Below are 20698 nucleotides of genomic sequence, written 5' to 3' on the forward strand. Positions count from 1 at the left end.
GAGAATAAAATTTTTATTTGCATTTCTTTAAAAATTGTGGAATTAATTATTATTAATTTAAAAGAAGGCATAAAAGGCAGAAATCTCAGTATCGGCCGATATCGGCTGAGAAATTTAGTATCGGTGCATCTCTACACGAGAGGTGATCTAATCATTTCTATTTCCAGGGAACAGACAGGACAAATGTGCCGTGACAAAAGAAAGAACGACTCGGCTCGGTAGGTGAGGTGAACTAACAAACTGCATCGCCTGAAGACCAGCTGAACAATTAATTAATTATTTCTTTTTCTCATAATTCGGACTTGGCTGCATTAGCCTATAGTTTATTTTTATAGTTTATTAAGTACTAGATGTGTTGGGGAATTTAACATGTGACATTTGAATTTATATTCTGCTGAAATGAACGAAATGACTCGAAAAAAAGATTCGTTCATTTTGCTGAACGAGATTCAAAGATCCGAGTCAGTAAAATGATCCGGACTTCCCATCACTATAGTGAACTAGTTGAATGCGGAAGTGTCACGCCAAGTTAGGACAACAATGACCATCATGCCTTGCGCGCGCCAGGCTCGCCAATGGGATCGCGGCGGGATATTCAAACTCACCGGAAAGTGAAAACACTCCCAAGTGTGATTTTCCTCTTTCAAACAACAAGCGTGTTAGATCGCGGATTATTATATTCGTTTGGCGCCGAAGTCGATTTTATTCTAAAGGCTTTTGTAGTTGATGAAGCCACATTATTATAGGATTAGTTTTTAAACAGCGTTTCAGTTGTTGTTTTGTCCGATACACGGATATATAGCCAGGAGACGTTAGTGTTTTGTGCTGGGTTAAATTTATAACTGGAAGCAGAGAGCTGTAAACTATTAAAAACAATAAAAACTTGCTCGGTCAATAACCATAACGAAGACAAAATGGGAGAATCCGGTGGTGAACTCCGGTCAGGATGTAAGTAAACGACTTATATTTCTGTCGCATAAATGGCAGCTAGCTGATCAGTTTAATTAATGCAGTTTGCACAGAAACAGCTATTGAAGTGTTTTCATAACTTCACGTAATTCAATTTAATAACACCATTTAATAAAAGGTGCCTACTATTTATAAAATAACTGTTATCTGGAGTCAGCACTAAGTTATATTGTGAGCTCTGTAGGTTAGTTTCTACTGAAACTTACCTCGCGGCCCTAATGAACCTCTACTGCTGTGAAAATACTTACACCCTTATCCTTGTCACATACTTTAGAAGCTGTTTCAGGTTTATGTTCAGGTTTAAACCTTTCTTATTGGAACTTATTATTTTATAGATGAAAGGTTGACAGCAGAAGAAATGGATGAACAGCGTATCCAGAATGTGGCGTACCAGTACCTGTGCCGCTTAGAGGAGGCAAAGAGGCAAGACACTTCTACTGTACACACTTCTGACTGCTTCCCCTTCAAGGAAAACTCCACCCTGAAGCACATTAAATATGTTTTTATATTGAAATAGTTCTGATGTGTTGATGGATACTGAAGCTAATTTGTTGGTTGGTGAGGTATTTTTGTTAGCATTATGTGATGCACTTTGGCATGTAATAGGGAGAGGAAAAAATCTCAAGCATCAACCTCAAGTGCTGTTAGCTCCTTAAACAAGAGCTTGTCTTCCCTTCACTTACTGTTGATGTTCAATGTCATATTGATGAGAAATGCAATGTAAAAGTGGTGAAGATGACAAACATTGGACTGAAATGTCCAGAGTTCGAGTTTGGCTGTAAAACTGAGTAGTGCAGCGTTGTAGCAGAGCTTTGGAAGCTGATCTGTTTGAGCTTTGTGTACAGTTATAACCATTAATATGCAAGTCATTCAGGGTGGATTTGAACTTTAACGTTCTACATTCATTTGGAAGTTGTGATTATTATTATTATTATTATTATTATTATTATTATTATTATTATTATTATTTTAATGTTGTATGTGTTGTGTGTTTTTTTTTGTTTTTTGTTTTTTTTTGTTTAAATGAACCTTGCTTTCAGGTGGATGGAGGCTTGCCTGAATGAGGAGCTTCCACCTCCGACTGAGCTGGAGGAGGCACTGAGGAATGGAGTTGTGTTAGCTAAGCTTGGCCACTGCTTTGCTCCAAAAATTGTTCCTCTGAAGAAGATCTATGACCTCAACCAGGAGCGTTACAAGGTCTGTCTAATATTTTGTTGAGAACAGTCCACCTACCAAAAATATCCAAATATCATTATTATATAGTCAGACTCTGATATAGGCAATAATCAGTCCATACAGGAATCTACCGTTTAGTTTTTTAAGATTGTTGCAGCCAAAAAATGCTTAATTTTGCTGCGTCTTTTTTCAAAATTTGCGGACAGTGTTGTGCTTTTCTTGCCGAAGGCTACATGATATTTGTTGGTAAATGAGATCTCTCAGCTGTACTCGTGTTTGACACATGGCTTTGATCTAATGCACTTTGTGATGTCATATGATGCGTCTTGGCCCAAATCTGCTGAAAATCTGCTGTAGTTTTGAAAAATTGCAAACTCCTGTGAATATTGTGGCGTTTCGTTGGTTTTGCGTTAATTTCCGCAATCCTGTAGGGACTGTGCGATCTTTTTACACACAGAGGGTACCATGTGTCTAATGGGGGAAAGAATAGGCCTATGTATCTAATGAATGGAAAAAACACTAGCATTGCTGCTTCCCCTGATACACACTACTGTGCTAAAATTATCCACCACATAAATTATGTGTAGCACCAGATGCCAGTAATGTTCTATGTACTGTGTATGGTAGGTATGTCTAATAAACAAGCCACTGAGTGCATTTAACCACAAAATGCAAACCGATACATTGTGTTTTTAGGGGGTAGGTCTGCAGTTCCGCCACACCGATAACATCAATCATTGGAGGAATGCACTAGTGGAGGTTGGCCTGCCAACGGTAAATTCAACTGATGTGGCATATTTCTCTTACACATGCATGTTCTTTCATTCAAAATAATGACCACACACAAACATCACTGTAATACATGTATTTCCTCTCCTGTCAGATGTTCTACCCTGAGACCACAGACATCTATGATAAGAAGAATATGCCACGAACTGTCTATTGTATCCATGCTCTCAGGTCTGTACTAGCTTTTCTACTGATGCTGAAAATTGGAGATAAGTGGTGTATTTACAGGGCTAGTACTTTTTTAAAAGGAGATTTCTGGTAGAATTACACTGTAATTTTTATCTACATTTGGTGTCTTTTTATTGTCTTGTAGCCTGTACCTTTTCCGTCAGGGTCTGGCTCCTCAAATCCATGACCTGTATGGCAAAGTCAAGTTCACAGGTAAAATCATACTTTTTTTTTCTTTTTTTTTTCCTTTCCCCAAGCCAGATTACATTTATTGTTTTGTTGTTCTGAATGCTTAGTCCGAATATTGATATACCATTTTTTTCATTCTATGCCTAGATGAGGAGATCAACAACATGAAGCTGGAACTGGATAAATACGGTATCCAGATGCCTGCTTTCAGCAAGATTGGTGGAATTCTAGCTAATGAGCTGTCAGTGGATGAAGCTGCTGGTAAGGACAATCATGTGTAGGTTTAGCTGTAATGTGATTGAACAGGCATGCAGGTATGTGTTTGTGGACCACCGAACAAGAGAAGCCTGCTGTCACTGCTGATGCTTATAAATATTTTACGTTTCTACAAGGCCGTCATGAGTGTATGATGTTTTTATTATTACCATAAAATGAAGAATAGCCTGTATACTATTACTCCTGACAAATAACAATAGTTTATGGTGTTTGCACAGGACAGTATATTATATTTTGCTATATAGAGGCTAAATTAAGCAAATCATGGATGTGAAAATCTTCTTTGATCACTTTAATGCTCATGTGTGCAGTGCATGCAGCAGTCATAGCCATTAATGAGGCGGTGGAGCGGGGCTGTGTGAAGGACACTGCACAAGCACTGCGCAATCCCAACGCCATGCTCACTAACCTGCAGGAGCAGCTCATGGCTGTCTATCAGGAGATGCTGCGCCAAGCTCGTGCTCACAAAGCGGCCAAAGCTTCTGCTAAAGTGAGGGGGAGGGGCTTTTGTCTGGTCCTGTCATAACATAAATGTAATATGTCTGAAACAGAATGCAATTAAGATGAATTCAATGGTTTTTAGGCAAATGGCTCCATGGAGAAGGACATTTATGAAGAGTATCTGACACAAAGTGAGATTCAAGACAACATCATTAAAGTTAATGGTGAGTCAGTGCTCCAGTGTTGTGCCTATGGGGATGTTTGATCTTGTATCACAATTTGGTTATAATATGATCTATTTGTGGTGTGTGTGTGTGTGTGTGTGTGTGTGTGTGTGTGTGTGTGTGTGTGTGTGTGTGTGTGTGTGTGTGTGTGTGTGTGTGTGTGTGTGTGTGTGTGTGTGTGTGTGTGTGTGTGTGTGTGTGTGTGTGTGTGTGTGTGTGTGTGTGTGTGTGTGTGTGTGTGTGTGTGTGTGTGTGTGTAGTGCGTGCAGCTGTAGAGCATGTGGATGAGGCAATAGACTGTGGCGATGCCCTGGCTCTACTCTCAGCCTTGCAGAACCCGAGTCTTGGCTTAAGAGGGCTGCTTAGAGATCACTCTGACTGGTATCTGGAGCAGCTCACATCAGACCGAGAACAGAAAGCTCTGGTGAGAAGAATAGCCTTGCATTACATATTCTTTACATTTGTATGCAATGCTTGAGGTGAGTGTCACTTAAGGTGCAAGTCACTATTTGTGTGTACACTTTCTTCTAGGATCTGGGGTGTGTGGACCCTCTGGAGAGAGATGAGCTGCAGGAAGGTATCAGTGTGGCCAACGAGGAAGCTCAGCGCTCACGAACAAGTCAGTTCTAGCCCAGCTTTGAGGCTTAATAGTTAAATGAAAGTGATGGTCAAGAGTTGACTGTGTGTGTGTGTGTGTGTGTGTGTGTGTGTGTGTGTGTGTGTGTGTGTGTACAGTGCTGCAGGCAATATCCAGAATCAATGAGGCTTTGCGGTCTGGTGAGCCACGTCAGACGGTGCGTGCCCTGATGAACCCTGATGCCCACCTGCCTGATGTCTACCCTTTCGCTGCTGAGCTTTACCAGAGAGAACTCGCTCCTCTGCAGCAGCAGTGCCCACAGGTGGCTAATGTAGCACCCCATTCACCACAAATTATAGATTCATACAGTTCCCCTTGCTCTGGGGTCATTAAAGCCTTCTAAGCTGTAGTGGTTTCATTTGTACATCACTGTTAAAATTTGCACTCCCAAAGGTAGGAATTTGCAAATTAGACACTTCTGTAATCCAGTTCTTAGGCTCTCACAGGTAGGCCCATCACAATAATGAAGATTTACTTCAAAAATCTGCAACCTAAGCTCAAAAATCAGCAGTGTGTGTGCATAAGCAATCATCAAGAAACAGTGCAGCTAGCCCAAGGCTTTTTTCTTTTCTTTATTTTTTTTTTCTTCAAGATACTTTGTATATATTATATAGGATGTATCTCAGCTAAAATTGAAACATGATATTTGGTTTGTTTATTTCTGCCTGTTTTGCTTCTATGCTGAATCTGCTTTGTTTGCATGTGTGATTGTGTAGGGTGACCTGCAGCAGGAGGAGCTGTTTGTGGCTGTAGAAATGCTGTCTGCAGTGGCATTGATAAACCAGGCACTGGAGGCTAAAGACATGGGAGCGTTCTATGCCACTCTGGTCAGCCCTGCTGCTGGCCTTGCAGACACTGATGACAGCTTAATGCAAAGGTGCGACATTACTTCATAATATAGTTTGTTTCATCATTGGGCATTTTAATTAGGATTGCTTTTCTTTTTTTCAAAACTTTAACAGACATTAAGGACACATACTGTGTATATAACTAATCAGATGAATCCTTCCCTATTGTGGGTAACTAGAACTGAAGACTTTCATTTCAGGAAAGCCTGTACTTTAGAACCATACAGTAAAAATACCAAGGTTTGACTATTTGAAAGGTTTTCCCAGGCACATACGTGTGTGTGTATAATGTATAGTATATCTGTAGACATTATATTTAGTACAGTCTTTGCTTAGGTATTTTGAGGAGCTTTCAGACCTGAAGAGGAAGGCAGGCCGAGTGCTTCTGACCTGGAACGAGCTGCAAAGTGGAGTGAACAGTGTCAACATGGCAGCTCAGGAGGAGCATGATCGTAAGTACATGCTCCTACCTTTCCAACTTGTAAGAATTTTCTTGGTTTGTCTCAAATTGCTTGTGGTCTTTATATTGATAGAAAACCCATGCATCATTCCTCTTGTCTTTAATTGTAGAGATCCTGACTATTGGACTGATCAACCAGGCCCTCAGTCGCAGTGACCCTCAGAAAACTCTGGCTGCGTTGCTGCTGCTCTCTAGTGGCCTGATGGACGTAGTGCCACAGAACGGCAAGCGCTACCATGATGTACTGACCCGTCTCAAGAAGTGCAAGGCAGAGGTGTTGTATATCGCAGTATGGAGAAAGGACTGTAGAGAGACTGACTGATTTTATTTTTTTAAAATTGGCCTAATTGGTTTTTGTTTATTTCTTGCCTTTTGTTTCTGTCTGTGTGCATGGTGCAGATGAGTCGGGACCCTGGAGCAGAGCTGTGGTTAGCTGATATTCAGGAGGGAGTGAGCCTTGCTAACCAGGATACTCAGAAAGCTCTGAAGAGTGAGTGTATACAGTATAAACAAACAAAGTGAAGCATTATATTCATGGAGTTTAAAACTCGGCTTGCATACCCAGGACTGATCCAGGTGTGAAAGTGTGAACATGCCCTTAGATCATCCATTTACAAGAATACAGACTTGTCTTTTTCTGGTTTTAAGAGTGTACTTTATAATAGTTCTTATGTGGGATTTATGTTTGCAGTGTCTCTGGGTCTGGCTGCTGTTAATCAGGCAGTGAAGGAAGGTAAAGCCTCTCAGACCCTGCGTGTGATGCGTTTGCCAGAAGTGGCTCTGAGGAGTGTGGTAGCAGAGTGTGCGGCTGCGTACCAAACCGAGCTTTCAGCATTGCTCCGTGCCAAGCACGTGGAGGGTCAGTCTTATGGTCATGTCATATAGACAATTACTGTACTGTATTGCACTGCAACACGAACTGGAGCGTATTTGGCAGTTCTTCAGCGAGCAGTGTATAATTGTCCCTTTTGTTTTTGTGTGTCTCATTCTAATCAGGTGATAACAAGAGCCCATGGATTAGGACAAAGACTCTAGATGGCAGCTCTTACTACTTCCACCTGCAAAAGCTGGAAGGTGCCTGGGAGAGACCGCACGGATTTGTCCAGAATAGCATCTTCCTCAGCCATGAAGAAATCCAGGTAGTCATTCGTACTACGGGTTTCTGCAACTGCGAATAACAGGGATACCTTCACCTGCTTAAATCATTATGCAGTATTCATACATGTCCCATTAAGAGTGTCTGTTTATCTTCTGCTCCATTAAGCAGTAACATTCTCTTTGTTATCTTTGACTAATCATTACTTAAAAGCTTTAGAATTTGAATGCATTTGAGCCTATAATTTTATACTACTCACACAAAATGAACAATATTATTATGAATAGCAGAAACTCTGTACTCTGCAATATTTCTATGGTATAAACCACATAAGGTGAACTGTGAAGCAAAGCAGGAGTTATTTATTTATTTATTCATTCATTCAGTCATTCATGTATTTATTTATCCCCCCCCCCCCCCCAAACATTTAATTTTTACCCACACTATTTCTTTATGTTCTAAGTCTACCCAGAAGGAATTATATAAAAAGCATATCCTTTAAAAATTAATTGCGCATGAGGCATTGTTAAAGCGTCCTCAACAATTGTGCTACATCCCAAATAGTGTCTTGTATGCTATATATGCTTACTCCACAGGGTGCTTGGTGTTACTGAACCTATGTATAGTGTGAACATGTAAGAACAAATTGAGTAGTGGAAAATGTTTAACTACTTGTATAAAACTAAAAAAAAAAAAACACCTTTTACTGTAGATACATTTTTATATTTTATTAGGGAAGTGAGGCATAATTATGAAAATACTTGCATTAAATGACACGCATTTCTTCAAGTTCATCTTCCTTACTTCAAGGGGCCAGGGTAATTAAAGTATATAAAGCAAAACGTTTGGTGACGAGAAGCAGAATATGTGAATTTGCACATTTTAATGTTCAAAGAATTCTTTATGTATTATGAAACTGAAGTAGCATTTATACAGCGAAATATATTCTGACAGCTGTTACTTACATAAACCTCCTTGTTGTCTCCCCTTGCAGGCAGTGTGCAGCAGTGTAACTGTAGCACACAGTCGGGAGGTGCAGTGGAAGGCCAGTGAGCTGTTGGTGATGCAGCTGCAGGCCCGTGCACGAGGCTTTCTCCTCCGGCAGAAACTTTCTGAGCGCCTGCACTTCCTCAACACTCAGCTACCTGCCATTATAACCATTCAGGTAAAGCAACGTCAAATGCTACTGCCAACTTACTGACAGCTGCTCACAAAGATGGCTGTAGACTTGGTGTTATTTTAAAACAGGCCATCATTTTGCTGTTAGACGTTCATGGAGTCATCCAGAATGATGCCCATTTTATATTATTGGGCAAAATAACTAATGATTGTGTTTGTGTTGTTTTGTTAGTCTCACTGGCGGAGGTGTCTGCAGCAGAGGACCTATAGGAAGAGGCTGGAGTACCTCTATCGGAACTGGAGAGCGGTGGTCAAAGTAAGGGCATATGTGCCTTTTTTTGTAATGCATATAGAAGTCCAGTTTTTCCATACAGTTTCTCACCTGGCTGTGCTCTCATAGATCCAGGCATGGGTGAAGATGTGGCTAGCTCGTAGGAGGTATTTGGCTCGCCTGCGCTACTTCAGAAGACATGTGAGTGTCTCAGCTTTGTTGGAAGTTAGTGTTGAGCACATAGAGAAAAGAACAAGATGTAAATGTATGAATTTTATATCTTCTAGGTTGGTGCCATCATAAAGATCCAGGCTTTCTTCAGAGCCAATAGGGCACGTGAAGAGTACAGGATGCTGGGTATGAAAAATTTTTGCCATATGAAATCGAAAAAATAAGTTCTTGGTTCAATCTTAAGTTATGGAATTTTTAAATTCTAAAGAGGCATTTGCTAATATGCTATTTGGTATCAGATCGGTAAGCTTGTAAAATTGTGCTGAAATCTTCCCTGAAGATTTTCGTTCTACATGTTCTTACATATTTATTATTTAATTTTTTTTGTCTGTCTCTGTATGCACAGTGCACTCCAGTACTCCCCCTTTGTCTGTCGTGCGCAAGTTTGCCCACCTGTTGGAACTGGGTGATAATGATATACGGCAGGAGGGGGAGCTGCTGCGCCTTCGGGAGGAGGTGGTGCGCACCATCCGCTCCAACAGACAACTAGAGGCAGACCTGGACCTTATGGACCTGAAGATCGGCTTGCTGGTCCGCAACCGTGTCACACTTCAGGTCGGAAACCCCACACGAAGAAACTCCTTTAGCCTGCGGACATGTTTTTCTTTGACATCCCGCATGACTTTAATTAGTTCATTGTTTTCAGAGAAATAGCAAATGCCAGCATGCTTTAGTTGTTTATTCTGGGCGCCAGGATGTCTGTTCACGAAAGCTGCTCCATGTGTGTGTCTCTGTACTGTTTTGGTCTGGTCCTGGAGTGCAGGAGGTGGTGTCACACCACAAGAAACTCACCAAGAAGAACAAAGAGGAGCTGTCTGACATGATGGCCTTGGACAAACACAAAGGTCTCAAATCTCTGAGCAAAGACAAAAGGGAGAAGTTGGAGGCTTATCAGCACCTGTTCTACCTGTTGCAGGTACTTCCATTTCCTAGCAGCATATGGACCTTGATCTTGAATGCTCCAGTGTTTTTCCACCAAATATCTCTGCACCATCTGTAGTGTATGTATCACTGACATTAATTTCAGCATGTTTTCCTGTACTGAATATGAAACAGAAGAGCTGCTGACTTTAGATAACATTACATGTATGCGACAAATGTAAAACTACAGTGGTTACACTCTAAAAGTACTAGTCATAGATTGATTGGGAATGTCTTACTATAGTGGTTCTTATGTAGTTTTATTTAATATTAATCTGTTTTACCTGTAAATTACATTCTAAATCCGTATCATCTGTACTTTTAAATACCTTTGGTTCAAAATTCATTAAAGCGTTTACACAAATGTTTCACACAAAGGTTTATTGGCTACTTCCCCTAGACTACCATTATATGCGTTGTATGAGTAAAGTGGTTTTCCGTTTTCTTTTCACAATGTCGAGAAATGTTTAAATAATTTTCAGTGAATATGCAGTCCATTTATGCTAATGGTGCAGCAGATGGAGATTACATGGGGGGGCACTGGAGAATAACCGGAGTTAGTATTACTCTGGAGTGCTATTTATGTAGTGCTTGTCTCTAGTATCTCTAGTGTTTTGGTTCTACATAAATGTACTGACGCTCATGTGTATCTGTCTGTGACCACAGACCCAGCCATCATACCTGGCCCAGCTCATATTCCTGATGCAGCAGAATAAGAGCACACGTTTCATGGAGACGGTCATCTTCACGCTCTTTAACTACGGCTCCGACTGTAGAGAAGCATATCTGCTGTTGCAGCTCTTTACTACCGCCCTCCGCCATGAGATCAAGTATAGTTTCCACATCCGCACACGTTTTGTCTCCTCAAGCATGAACATCAGGAGATGCTGTACTGTCTTAATTTAGATTAAGTGTTCTATTGTGTTATTTATGTGTAGCATTTTATGTCTTTGTGAGAAAGACTGAAGGTGGACCAGCCTCAAGAAGTGGTGACTGGGAACCCCACAGTCATAAAGATGCTGGTGAGTTTCTATCGTCATGCTCGTGGCCAGAATGCATTGAGGGAGATTTTAGGGCCGGTGGTACGTGAGGTTCTGCAGGATCGCACACTCGGCATTCGCATAGATCCTGTGGAGATCTACAAGAGCTGGATAAACCAGACTGAGAGCCAGACCGGCCACAAGAGGTCAGTGCTGCATCTGGTCAATGAACTCATTTACTGTATATTGGGTGCCGTATTCACTTGCATTATGTTGTCAGTTAATCATGTTCTTGTAGAATTTTGGTATTTTGTGTGTTTGTGCTATGTTTGTGGTGTTTTCACAGCTCACTACCATATGAGGTGAGTGCAGAGCAGGCACTCAGTCACCCAGAGGTGCAGCAGCGTTTAAACATTGCGGTCACTAACCTGAAGACTCTGACTGACCGCGTGCTCCACACCATCACCAGCAACCTGCACAAATTGCCGTATGTATAAAAACGCGTGCAAGTGTCTGGTCTTTCCAGATGGTTTATCCTTTTTCTCTTGTGTATGAACATTTTTAGAACTTCTGTCCATGCTTATGCAGAAACCCCAGTGGAAATAAAGTGTTTGTCAGGTGGAGGTCCAAGTTATGTGGTTGTTAAATAAATCCATTTGTTTTAGTTAGTTAGACTTTTCCCTCCTTTATCCCAATTTTAAAGATTTGCCATTTCCCACCAACTAGTTAGTTCTCCCCTGTTACACTACAGCAACCAACTAGTCAGGGTGAAGCCTCAGAACCTGGAAAACACTAACTGCCCTCTTACATGTGCATGAGCTTACACACTAGAGATATTGTGGGGGTTTTTTTTATTACCAATTATTTGCATGTTTGTGCCCACCAATTATGCGGAGCCGATATTTATTTATTTGTTTGTTTGTTTGTTTGTTTGTTTGTTTGTTTATTTTTTTACTTCTATTCTTCTGTTTTTGACACAATGATAAAAATACCATTGTCAATTTTACTTCCTCCTTGCATACTCCTTATTTATACACCAATAAATAGAAGGGTCTGAGAGTAAAAAAAATAAAGTGCACTGTTACTAAAGTTTTTGTTTGTTTGTTTTTGTTTTTTAAATAAATAAACAAAAGCTTTGATGAGGTAAAGAGATTACGTGACCCAATGAGTTTGTCTGTATTTCTTAGAGCCAAGCTGCTTAAACTACATATCAAACATTTTGTGACACCTCTAATTTGTGCATTAATGGCTGTTATGTAAAATTAAGTTTATTAATTAAAGCAAAGCAAGTATACTTTACCTGTGCACACTATTCTTAACTCGTCTCTCCTCCGATACAGTGTTGCAATAGCGGTCCTGCACGTAATTCTCATTTATCGGTGGATCTGATATTACAAAACTGATATCCGATTATGGAAAAATTTTAAAATATCGGTAAAACTGATTCTGTCGATCTCTATTACGTACACCCACATTGGTTAGTTAGTATCACTCGTCAGCAATCGACAGCGGAGAGCCTTAAGCCATCCTTCATCCCTAGATATTATCACCCGTTTTGTACTTTGGATCTCTCTGGCCACAGATGGCTGTGTCGTTGTCAAGATTTGAACTCTTTTCTGTTTGCACCACTCAGGAGCCATGCTATTGGGGTCTTCTAAAGAGAGGATATTTATTACATAAAGCCATTTGTAGGACATGTGCTGTGTACACTTTGAGGTCTGTTTTTGGTCCTTAATAAACAAAACCTCCACCCCCTGTCCTTCAGCTGTATTGAAGAATACTTTGCCTTGAGGTGTACCCTTACATGTGTCCGTGTGTGTGTTAGGTATGGGTTGCGCTACACCGCTAAAGTTCTGCGAGACTCCCTGCATGAGAAGTTTCCTCAAGCCAGTGAGGAGGAGTTGTACAAGGTTAGCAGCATAAAGGGTTTTATTTCCATAAGCAGGGATGGATGTGTATGTGAATTTTGTGTGGTTTGGTCAGTAGAAGTTGGTGCTTCTGTATCTCTCCTTGTATATGTAGTTTGCGTTATAGATTTTTGCATGTGTAATTATTATTTAATGTCGTTAGATTGTAGGTAACCTGGTGTACTACCGCTACATGAACCCTGCTGTGGTGGCTCCTGATGGATTTGATGTAGTGGAGTTTGGGGTAGGTTCGGTTCTTCTGCCTGATCAGCGACGAACCCTTTGTTCCATTGCCCGAATCCTGCAACATAGTGCGGCACATAAGCACTTCCAGGGGGACTCTGCACACCTGCGTGCCCTGAATGACTACATCACGCACATGCACAGCAAGTTCAGGTGAGTTCGTCACTTATTAAATATTGTCACTGGAAGAATACTTTGAATTTAGTGACTGGAAACCGGAACGTTCCCTATTTGACTAACAGGAAGTTCCTGAAAATGGTGTGTGACGTTCCCGAGCCTGAGGAACGTTTTAACATTGATGAATATTCTGAGATGGTCATTCTCAACAAACCTGTTATCTACATCTCGATTGGGGAGCTCATTAACACGCACAAGGTATGGCTGTTCATTAACAAAAAAAAAATGTATTCACTTTTTTTTTTGGTACATTTTTAAATATTATATAAAAATGTGATTCTACTGTATGTTCTAATAGCGTTTTGTGTCTTGGTCTGTGTTCAGCTGCTCCTGGAGCACCAGGATGCACTGTGTCCTGATCAGAATGATGCTCTCTTCCTTCTGCTGAGGGACCTTGGCAAAGTGCCTTCTCTCCAAGCCCTCGTTGGTTAGTCTGCACACCTGCATACTCTAAATAACGATATCACACATGGTCCCCAAATAACCGCCCTCCCCAAAATCTCAACCTACCTTCCCAAAATAGTGACCTCTCTAACACATCTTCAAACAAATTTGTACAGCTTTCTTTACAGTGTGCTATGTTATTTGGGGTGTTTATTACCAGGAGTGAACCAATTATTACTCAGGAATATAGGCATTAAAGAAAAGAGCATATAAGGCATTCAATGTGTGTATAAATGATTTAATTGCTTCTTACTCTTACAAACTTTTCTGACGGTAATGGTCACTCACAGGAGAGGGGGTTATCAACTCTGCAGACCCAAACCTGGAGCAGACTTTGGCTCAATACAATAAGATGGAGGTATCTCTCACCCTCACCACCAAGTTTGACATCTTCAAAGGCTCTGATGAGAAACCTGATGCCCGAGGCATTCTGCTTAGGTGAGGCAGCATGTGGCATTGCCTTGATTTAAATGGCAAAATGGTAAACATTTATAGCATATATGGTGGTTCACTGTATGGCCAAAAGTTTGTGGACACCTGACCTTCACACATATATGTTCGCCTTCCCCAAACTGTCATCACAAAGTTATAACCTGTACACAATTATATAGGATGTCCCTGTATGCTGTAGCATTACAACTTCCCTTTGCTGGAAGTAAGTAACTGACTTGTCGCCGAAACTCACTGCTGCATCGTCCAGTGTAAGATTTTTGCGGTGCAGAGCTTACAGACTGCAGTTTTTCATTCCACACAGATGACATTTTTACACACAGCATAACATCGATGTGTTTTCCCGCCCTCTTTTGATTGACAGATACTGATTATTGGCCGATACATCGGTGCATCTCTACTATGTAGTAGTAGTATTTAGTTGTGAGACTCTGAGGATGTAATTTTCTGTTGTTAATGTTGTCCCTTATGGTTTATGGAAATGTTATGAAAAAAAAAAAAAGCTTAATAGTTTTAATTGATCGATGAACTCTCCTGATATATCCATGTTTGTCATTTAAGTACATAGAAATGGGAGCTATTTGCCATTAGGCACGCCAGCTACCAAGTCTTGATTGCTTTACTGTCACCCAATAAAACACTTATGATAAAATACCAACAGATCAGATTATAAATATACACCAATCTGGATAAATTACTCAGACTAAGAGTGAACAAAAGTGTTAATCGACTTACTCTTTCCGAATGTAACGGAGTATAAAATAGCATGCCATTAGGTGCTGACTGGCTCATTGAAGAAGCTTAACAACTGGCTATTGATCTAAAAAGCTCCAAATTGGCTGACTGTCATTTGACCAACTATCATTTGCTTCCTACCAAATTTCAGAACAGATACATGTCTTGTCTTATCCATCAGTTCGGAAGTCTTAAAGCTCTATCACGCCTAAATCCATTTTCCTTTCAGTGTAATATTTTATTCTTTGTCACACTCTCACACTCTATTCTGATGGATCCTGGCAGTCAATGTAAATCGGCAATAAAAAAATTCAACCAAATTTTTATATGTACTGTATCGTTAAGTATGACAAATTTATTTGCATATTGTGTAGCACAAATATACCTCAAACTTTAGATTTTTTTCTCTTCAAAGATAAGGTCAAATGATTGTCAACATCTTGTATAATAATTATTTAATTCTATAACTATTAATTATTAATTATTACAGCTAGTGCAAATATGTATATTTTACCTGTGTTCCAGCACTAAGCAGCTGATCATTGATGTGATAAGAGCTCAGCCTGGAGATACACTAAGTGAGGTTCTCCGATCCTCTATCTCTCAGGATCAGGTATAAGAGACCGTACCTCCCCACACTCCTCTACCTCCAGCAGTCTCCCTTTCAGTACACTCGGGTACACAGAAGACAAAACGCTATACATTGTGTGTCCTCGTGTGTGTGTGTGTGTTTAGGAGGTGCAGCACGGCTGGATGATGCACCGCAGGGCGCAGCAAGACGCCCGCACTCCAGAAAAGATGAAGAGGAATCAGTCTCTGATTGCTGACAGCAACCTGACACTGGAGGAAAAGAAGCGGAAGATCCAGCGCAGCTTGAGGAGGCTGGAGGCTCTAGGAGTACTTACCCCACCAGATTCTGAGACTCAGATACTTCAGCTCATTGCCAAGGTACACACACGGGTACACACGTTCACGCTCTTATGAAGCATATTACCTATATGGCGCACATTAATGTGTATAGCCCCAATTCCAAAAAGTTGGGACAGTATGGAAAATTCAATTCTACTTTGTATATTTCATTTATTTTTGAAAATATACACTCATTTCAAATCTGTTGACTGCAACACACTCCAAAAAAAATTGGGACAGTCGACTGTTTACCACTGTGTAACATCAACTTTTCTTTTAATAACACTTATTAAGCATTTGGGCGCTGAAGACACCAGTTGGTTAAGTTCAGTAAGTGGAATTTTCCGCCATTCATCCATTATGCATTTCTTCAGCTGCGCAACTGTACAGGACCTTCATTGCCTTATTTTGGGCTTCATAATGCGCCACAAATTCTCAATGGGAGACAGGTCAGGACTGCAGGCAGGCCATGCCAGCACCCGCGCTCTCTGCTTACGCAACCATGTGCTTGTAATCCGGGCAGAATGTGGTTTGGTGTTGTCCTGTTCTGGATGGCAGCATATGTTGGTCAAAAATGTGTACATATCTTTCTGCATTAATGATGCCCTCACAGATGTTCAAGTTACCCATGCCATGGGCACTGACACACCTCCATACCATGACAGACGCTGGCTTTTGGACCTCACACTGATAACAACTTGGATGGTCCTTTTCCTCTTTGGCCCGGAGGAAAAAAAAAACTATTTGAAATGTTGACTCCTCTGACCACAAAACACGATTCCACTGTGCTACTGTCCATCTCCAATGAGACCAAGCCCAGAGAAGTGGGTGGCGCTTCTGGACAGTGTTGATGTATGGATTCTGCTTTGCATAGTAAAGCCTTGGCATGTGTCTGTGGATGCAGCAGGGAATGTTGTTGACTGACAAAGGTTTACCAAAGCATTCCTGAGCCCATGTCAGGATTTCCATTACAGACTTATGATGGTTATAAAGACAGTGACGTCTGAGGGATTGGAGATCACGCACATTCAGAAGTGGTTTTCAGCCTTGCCCTTTACACACCGAGATTTGACCAGATTCCTTGATACTTTTAATTATATTGTGCACTGTAGAGGATGAAATGCCCAAAATCCAACTGGTTTGTCTTTGAGGAATGTTGTTCTCAAAGTGTTGATTATTCGCTGATGCATCTGTTGGCAGATTGACGAGCCTCACCCCATCATTGCTCTTGAAGAACTAGGCCTTTTTTGGAGGCTCCTTATAGACCATGTTTAGACAATTGCTTCACCTGTTTCACATCACCTTCTTATTTCAACTTGTCACAAAAGTCCTAAATTTCCCCTGTCCCAACTTTTTTGGAACGTGTTGCATACATAAATTTCTAAATAAACCTTTATCTTCAAAAAACTATACAGTTGATTAGGTAAAACATCAAATACCTTGTCTTTTTGTTTTTCTGTACATTTTACAAATGACTCCCCTTTTGTTTTTATTAGCATTTTCCATACTGTCCCAACTTTTTTCGGAGTTGGGGTTGTAATATAGCTCTAAACTTTGTGTTGTCACTTATCAAGATCTTCACAAATAAATAAATAAATAAATAAAATGTGTAAAAAAAAAAAAAAAAGCAGGGAGATGTAAATCTAAATTATTCATTTCAGAGAGCTTTCACATATGCAGTGTTTAGTCGATTTGAATTGAACCCTGGTTTGTTTCCCCCTCTGTGCAGTTTGTTTTGTTAGATGTGAACACCGCACGATTCGTTTGCAATGAGAAAGCAATTTGACTCTGAATTCACCAAACGGTGGACAAATATGTGTGTATGTTGGGGTGCAGGCAACATTTTTCTGTGGATGTGAGCTGCTAACAGAGCTGTAGTGTTGCAGAAATGAACAGTAAAACACTGGATGCATTAAATGTTTTAAACTCGTTAGTTCTGTAATTATGTAGTAATTTATTGCGCATGTTTCCATGTTCTTAGTGCTCGGGTGAGTTTTATGATTTCTACTCACACTTGGGCAAACCTTTTTCTGACATAATATTTCTGACCATTTTTACGAGTACGTTTTCCCTACACACCCCTCAGCCAAAGTTGTTTTTTAAATGTATTTATTTATTTATTTATATTTGGAATCAAAAATGTAAATGCAGTAATAGATGTAAAAGCAACAAACATTTGTGGCAGTTGAGAAATAAAACACGTAAAACAATGGAGCATTTCATTGTTGAAAATCCGCACCAACAAAGCAGACAGCCGTGTTTGGTACTAGATGGCCCATGAATTCCCCTTAGATAGACCATCACTAGACCTATGCTTAATCCTGACAAGTATTGAAATGTTTGTGCATTTTTGTGGTAAAACAATATGTTGTCCCTACTATAGGATATCCGTCACCAGCGTCTGTACCGGCAAAGACGGCAAGCTGAGCTGGTGAAGCTGAAACACACATTGCACAGCCTCCACTGCAAGAGCTCCTTCCACTCTGAACAGATTGACTACTACAGCCAGTACATCTCCACCTGCTTGCACAACCTCACCGCCAGGTCTCTCTGACGCACACTCTCTCTCACTCTCTCTCTCTCTCTCTCTCTCACTCTCTCACTCTCTCACTCACTCACTCACACACACACACAGAGACAGACATGGGTACATAAGCACTAAAACATGTGCAACGTTGTGTGTGCGCGTGTGTGTGGAGAACAGTTCTGTGCTGACTGTGTTGTTTCTCCTGGCCCCTCAGTCAGACAAACGGGAAGAAGGCAGCAGATAGTAAAGGGAAGAAGAGCAAGCAGCTGACACTGACCTACACCGCTGCACGGCTCCATGAAAAGGGAGTCCTCCTGGAGATTGAGGACCTGCCTGTCACACAGTAGGAACTTTTTGAAAGGCCCACCACACACATACACACACTCTGCCTTTTAAATCTTGCATGCCTGTAGAGCCTGGCATTAAGCACAAGGATCCTTGCTTCTGTTAAAACAATGTTACAGAAAATCTGTCTGGATGAATACAAACCGAAGGGGAAAGTCTCTGTTATTGGATAAGCTTCCAGGAAAGCCAAAAACATTTCAGTGTGACCCAAATCACACATCAGAGCACTGTCAGAGAATGGGAGTGCTGCTCTTAAGATTTATGAATATTTGTTTTGGGCCCGTTTCAAACGTGTGTGTGTGCGCACGCAGGTTCAAGAATGTGATCTTTGACATCATACCCAGCGAAGAGGGAGGCACCTTCCTGGTTAAAGCTCGGTTTTTGGGAGTGGACATGGAACGATTTCCCTTGAAATATCAGGTAATTACCAAAAAATGCACAAATGCTATTCATGTAAACACTGGTCATCTGGATTGTATCAAAAACGGGCCAGTGCATTCGGAACGTATAATGCTATGTAAATCTTTTTGCAATTAGTGGGTGGTGTTTTCCATTGTATGAGGAAGTTGCTGTTACTTATGTAGACTCTGTGTGTGTGTGTGTGTGTGTGTGTGTGTGTGTGTGTGTGTGTGTGTAGGACTTGCTGCAGCTCCAGTATGAAGGAGTCGCTGTGATGAAGATGTTTGATAAGGCCAAAGTCAATGTCAATCTTCTCATCTTCCTGCTTAACAAGAAATTCTTTAAGAAGTGATGTGGACCAAATCATGGTCAGGACCTCGTAGCATGTACACAAAACACTCCAAAATTCAGAGCTCAGCTTTATTTGATAAAACACCACCAATTGGACGTGCACTTTATTATTACTAGACAACTGAAAGTATGCAAGGAAATAAATAAATGCCTGGAAAGCCTTGTGAGTTTTATAAACACGTCATATGATGACATTATTGTAAACAAATGTGCCAGTAGCAGCCAATATTATTTTCTGGGGGTTGTTGGGAATATTTCCATATAGTGTATATAATAGATCCTCTTTGTTGAGCAGCACTTTGTCTCTTTACAACCATGTAGTACTTGCATATTGATATTCCATTACTACTCGGCCATTTTATATTCCAGAGGGAAAGAGAACACCTAAAGCTTTTGTGCAGTATATTTTAGAAAATACCAGGGTTGTCTTAGCTTACTCTTATATATGGACCTTTCTTTAACACTAAATTCACTATGCTCCATCTTTATATCTATCAGCCAACTGTGTTTTAATGAGTATTATTCTGTATCAAAAGGGCAATCTGTTATATTTGTGTTATATTTGTGTTTATTCCTATGTTTATCTGTTATCTGCTTATGTAAGATCACCCCATCCCTCTTTCTTAGATCTAGCATTTACTGCATTAATTGTGTGCACTTAAATAGAGCACTTGATCTTATCATTACTCCAGCAGTATTTGGTTTTACCCGCAACTTATCAAAAGCTGTACTCCAAAACTACACACACACACACAGCTAGTCACTCCATGGTGTACTCAGCAGAGAGTTGTGGTCTGTTCTGCTCCTACAAGCCTAGATGCTAGTGTATGACTGACAGCTCGGACATGCTTCATTCTTCACTCAACTGATAATGCAACAGTTTTGAGTTTCACAGCTGGTCTGAATCTCTGCTCTTGAATCACGCTCAGTGTTTCTTATTGTGGCAGAATGGCAGTGTTTAAGCTTTCAAAAGTAGTAAGGTCCTGCATTGTTTTCTTAAACTTCAACATAAAGGTTGCAGGGTGTTTGGTGTCAGATCAAGTGCTTGTTTTTGTGTGTGTATGTATGTATGTATGTATGTATGTATGTATGTATGTATTCTGTCCTCTTTTTCTTTTGCTGTTTTCAAATTTTCATGTGTTGCTCATTTTGTGATGTGACTCCATGTTACCTTCACATATTTGAGAGAATTTGGTACTCTTTGGTGTAACGCTATTTTAAAATAAAGTGGCTCTAATTTCTCTAATACGAGTAAGTTGTTTTGTTAATTGCTCAATTTGTACTGTAACTAATTAATTAATTAAAGACTAAGAATTTTAAGAATATACAATTATGGTGGACTTTGAGAACTAGGACTGCATTTACAGTTGAATGCCACTGTGCTAAGTCGTGTGTGTGTGTGTGTGTGTGTGTGTG

At 40.5% G+C, this 20698-nt stretch overlaps 1 protein-coding gene across 1 annotated transcript; it reads left to right on the top strand.

Annotated features, from left to right (window-relative positions):
* The first annotated feature begins 587 nt into the window (after positions 1-587).
* iqgap3 (IQ motif containing GTPase activating protein 3) lies at positions 588-20528 on the top strand. The gene is made up of 38 exons (XM_017477567.3): positions 588-948; positions 1305-1392; positions 2010-2166; positions 2842-2919; positions 3029-3105; positions 3248-3315; positions 3439-3552; positions 3879-4057; positions 4151-4232; positions 4493-4656; positions 4764-4851; positions 4968-5131; positions 5586-5746; positions 6054-6169; positions 6288-6451; positions 6577-6667; positions 6869-7036; positions 7174-7316; positions 8268-8438; positions 8625-8708; positions 8793-8864; positions 8951-9020; positions 9241-9449; positions 9658-9810; positions 10482-10645; positions 10777-11001; positions 11142-11282; positions 12621-12705; positions 12866-13098; positions 13188-13320; positions 13447-13549; positions 13857-14004; positions 15277-15364; positions 15487-15699; positions 18044-18204; positions 18402-18530; positions 18844-18952; positions 19170-20528. The coding sequence occupies exons 1-38, from the start codon at positions 915-917 to the stop codon at positions 19281-19283; spliced, it is 4941 nt and encodes a 1646-aa protein (XP_017333056.2). The 5' UTR covers positions 588-914; the 3' UTR covers positions 19284-20528.
* Positions 20529-20698: the final 170 nt, after the last annotated feature.

The sequence above is a fragment of the Ictalurus punctatus genome, chromosome 1 (genome assembly GCF_001660625.3).
Source record: "Ictalurus punctatus breed USDA103 chromosome 1, Coco_2.0, whole genome shotgun sequence".
Lineage (NCBI taxonomy): Eukaryota > Metazoa > Chordata > Actinopteri > Siluriformes > Ictaluridae > Ictalurus > Ictalurus punctatus.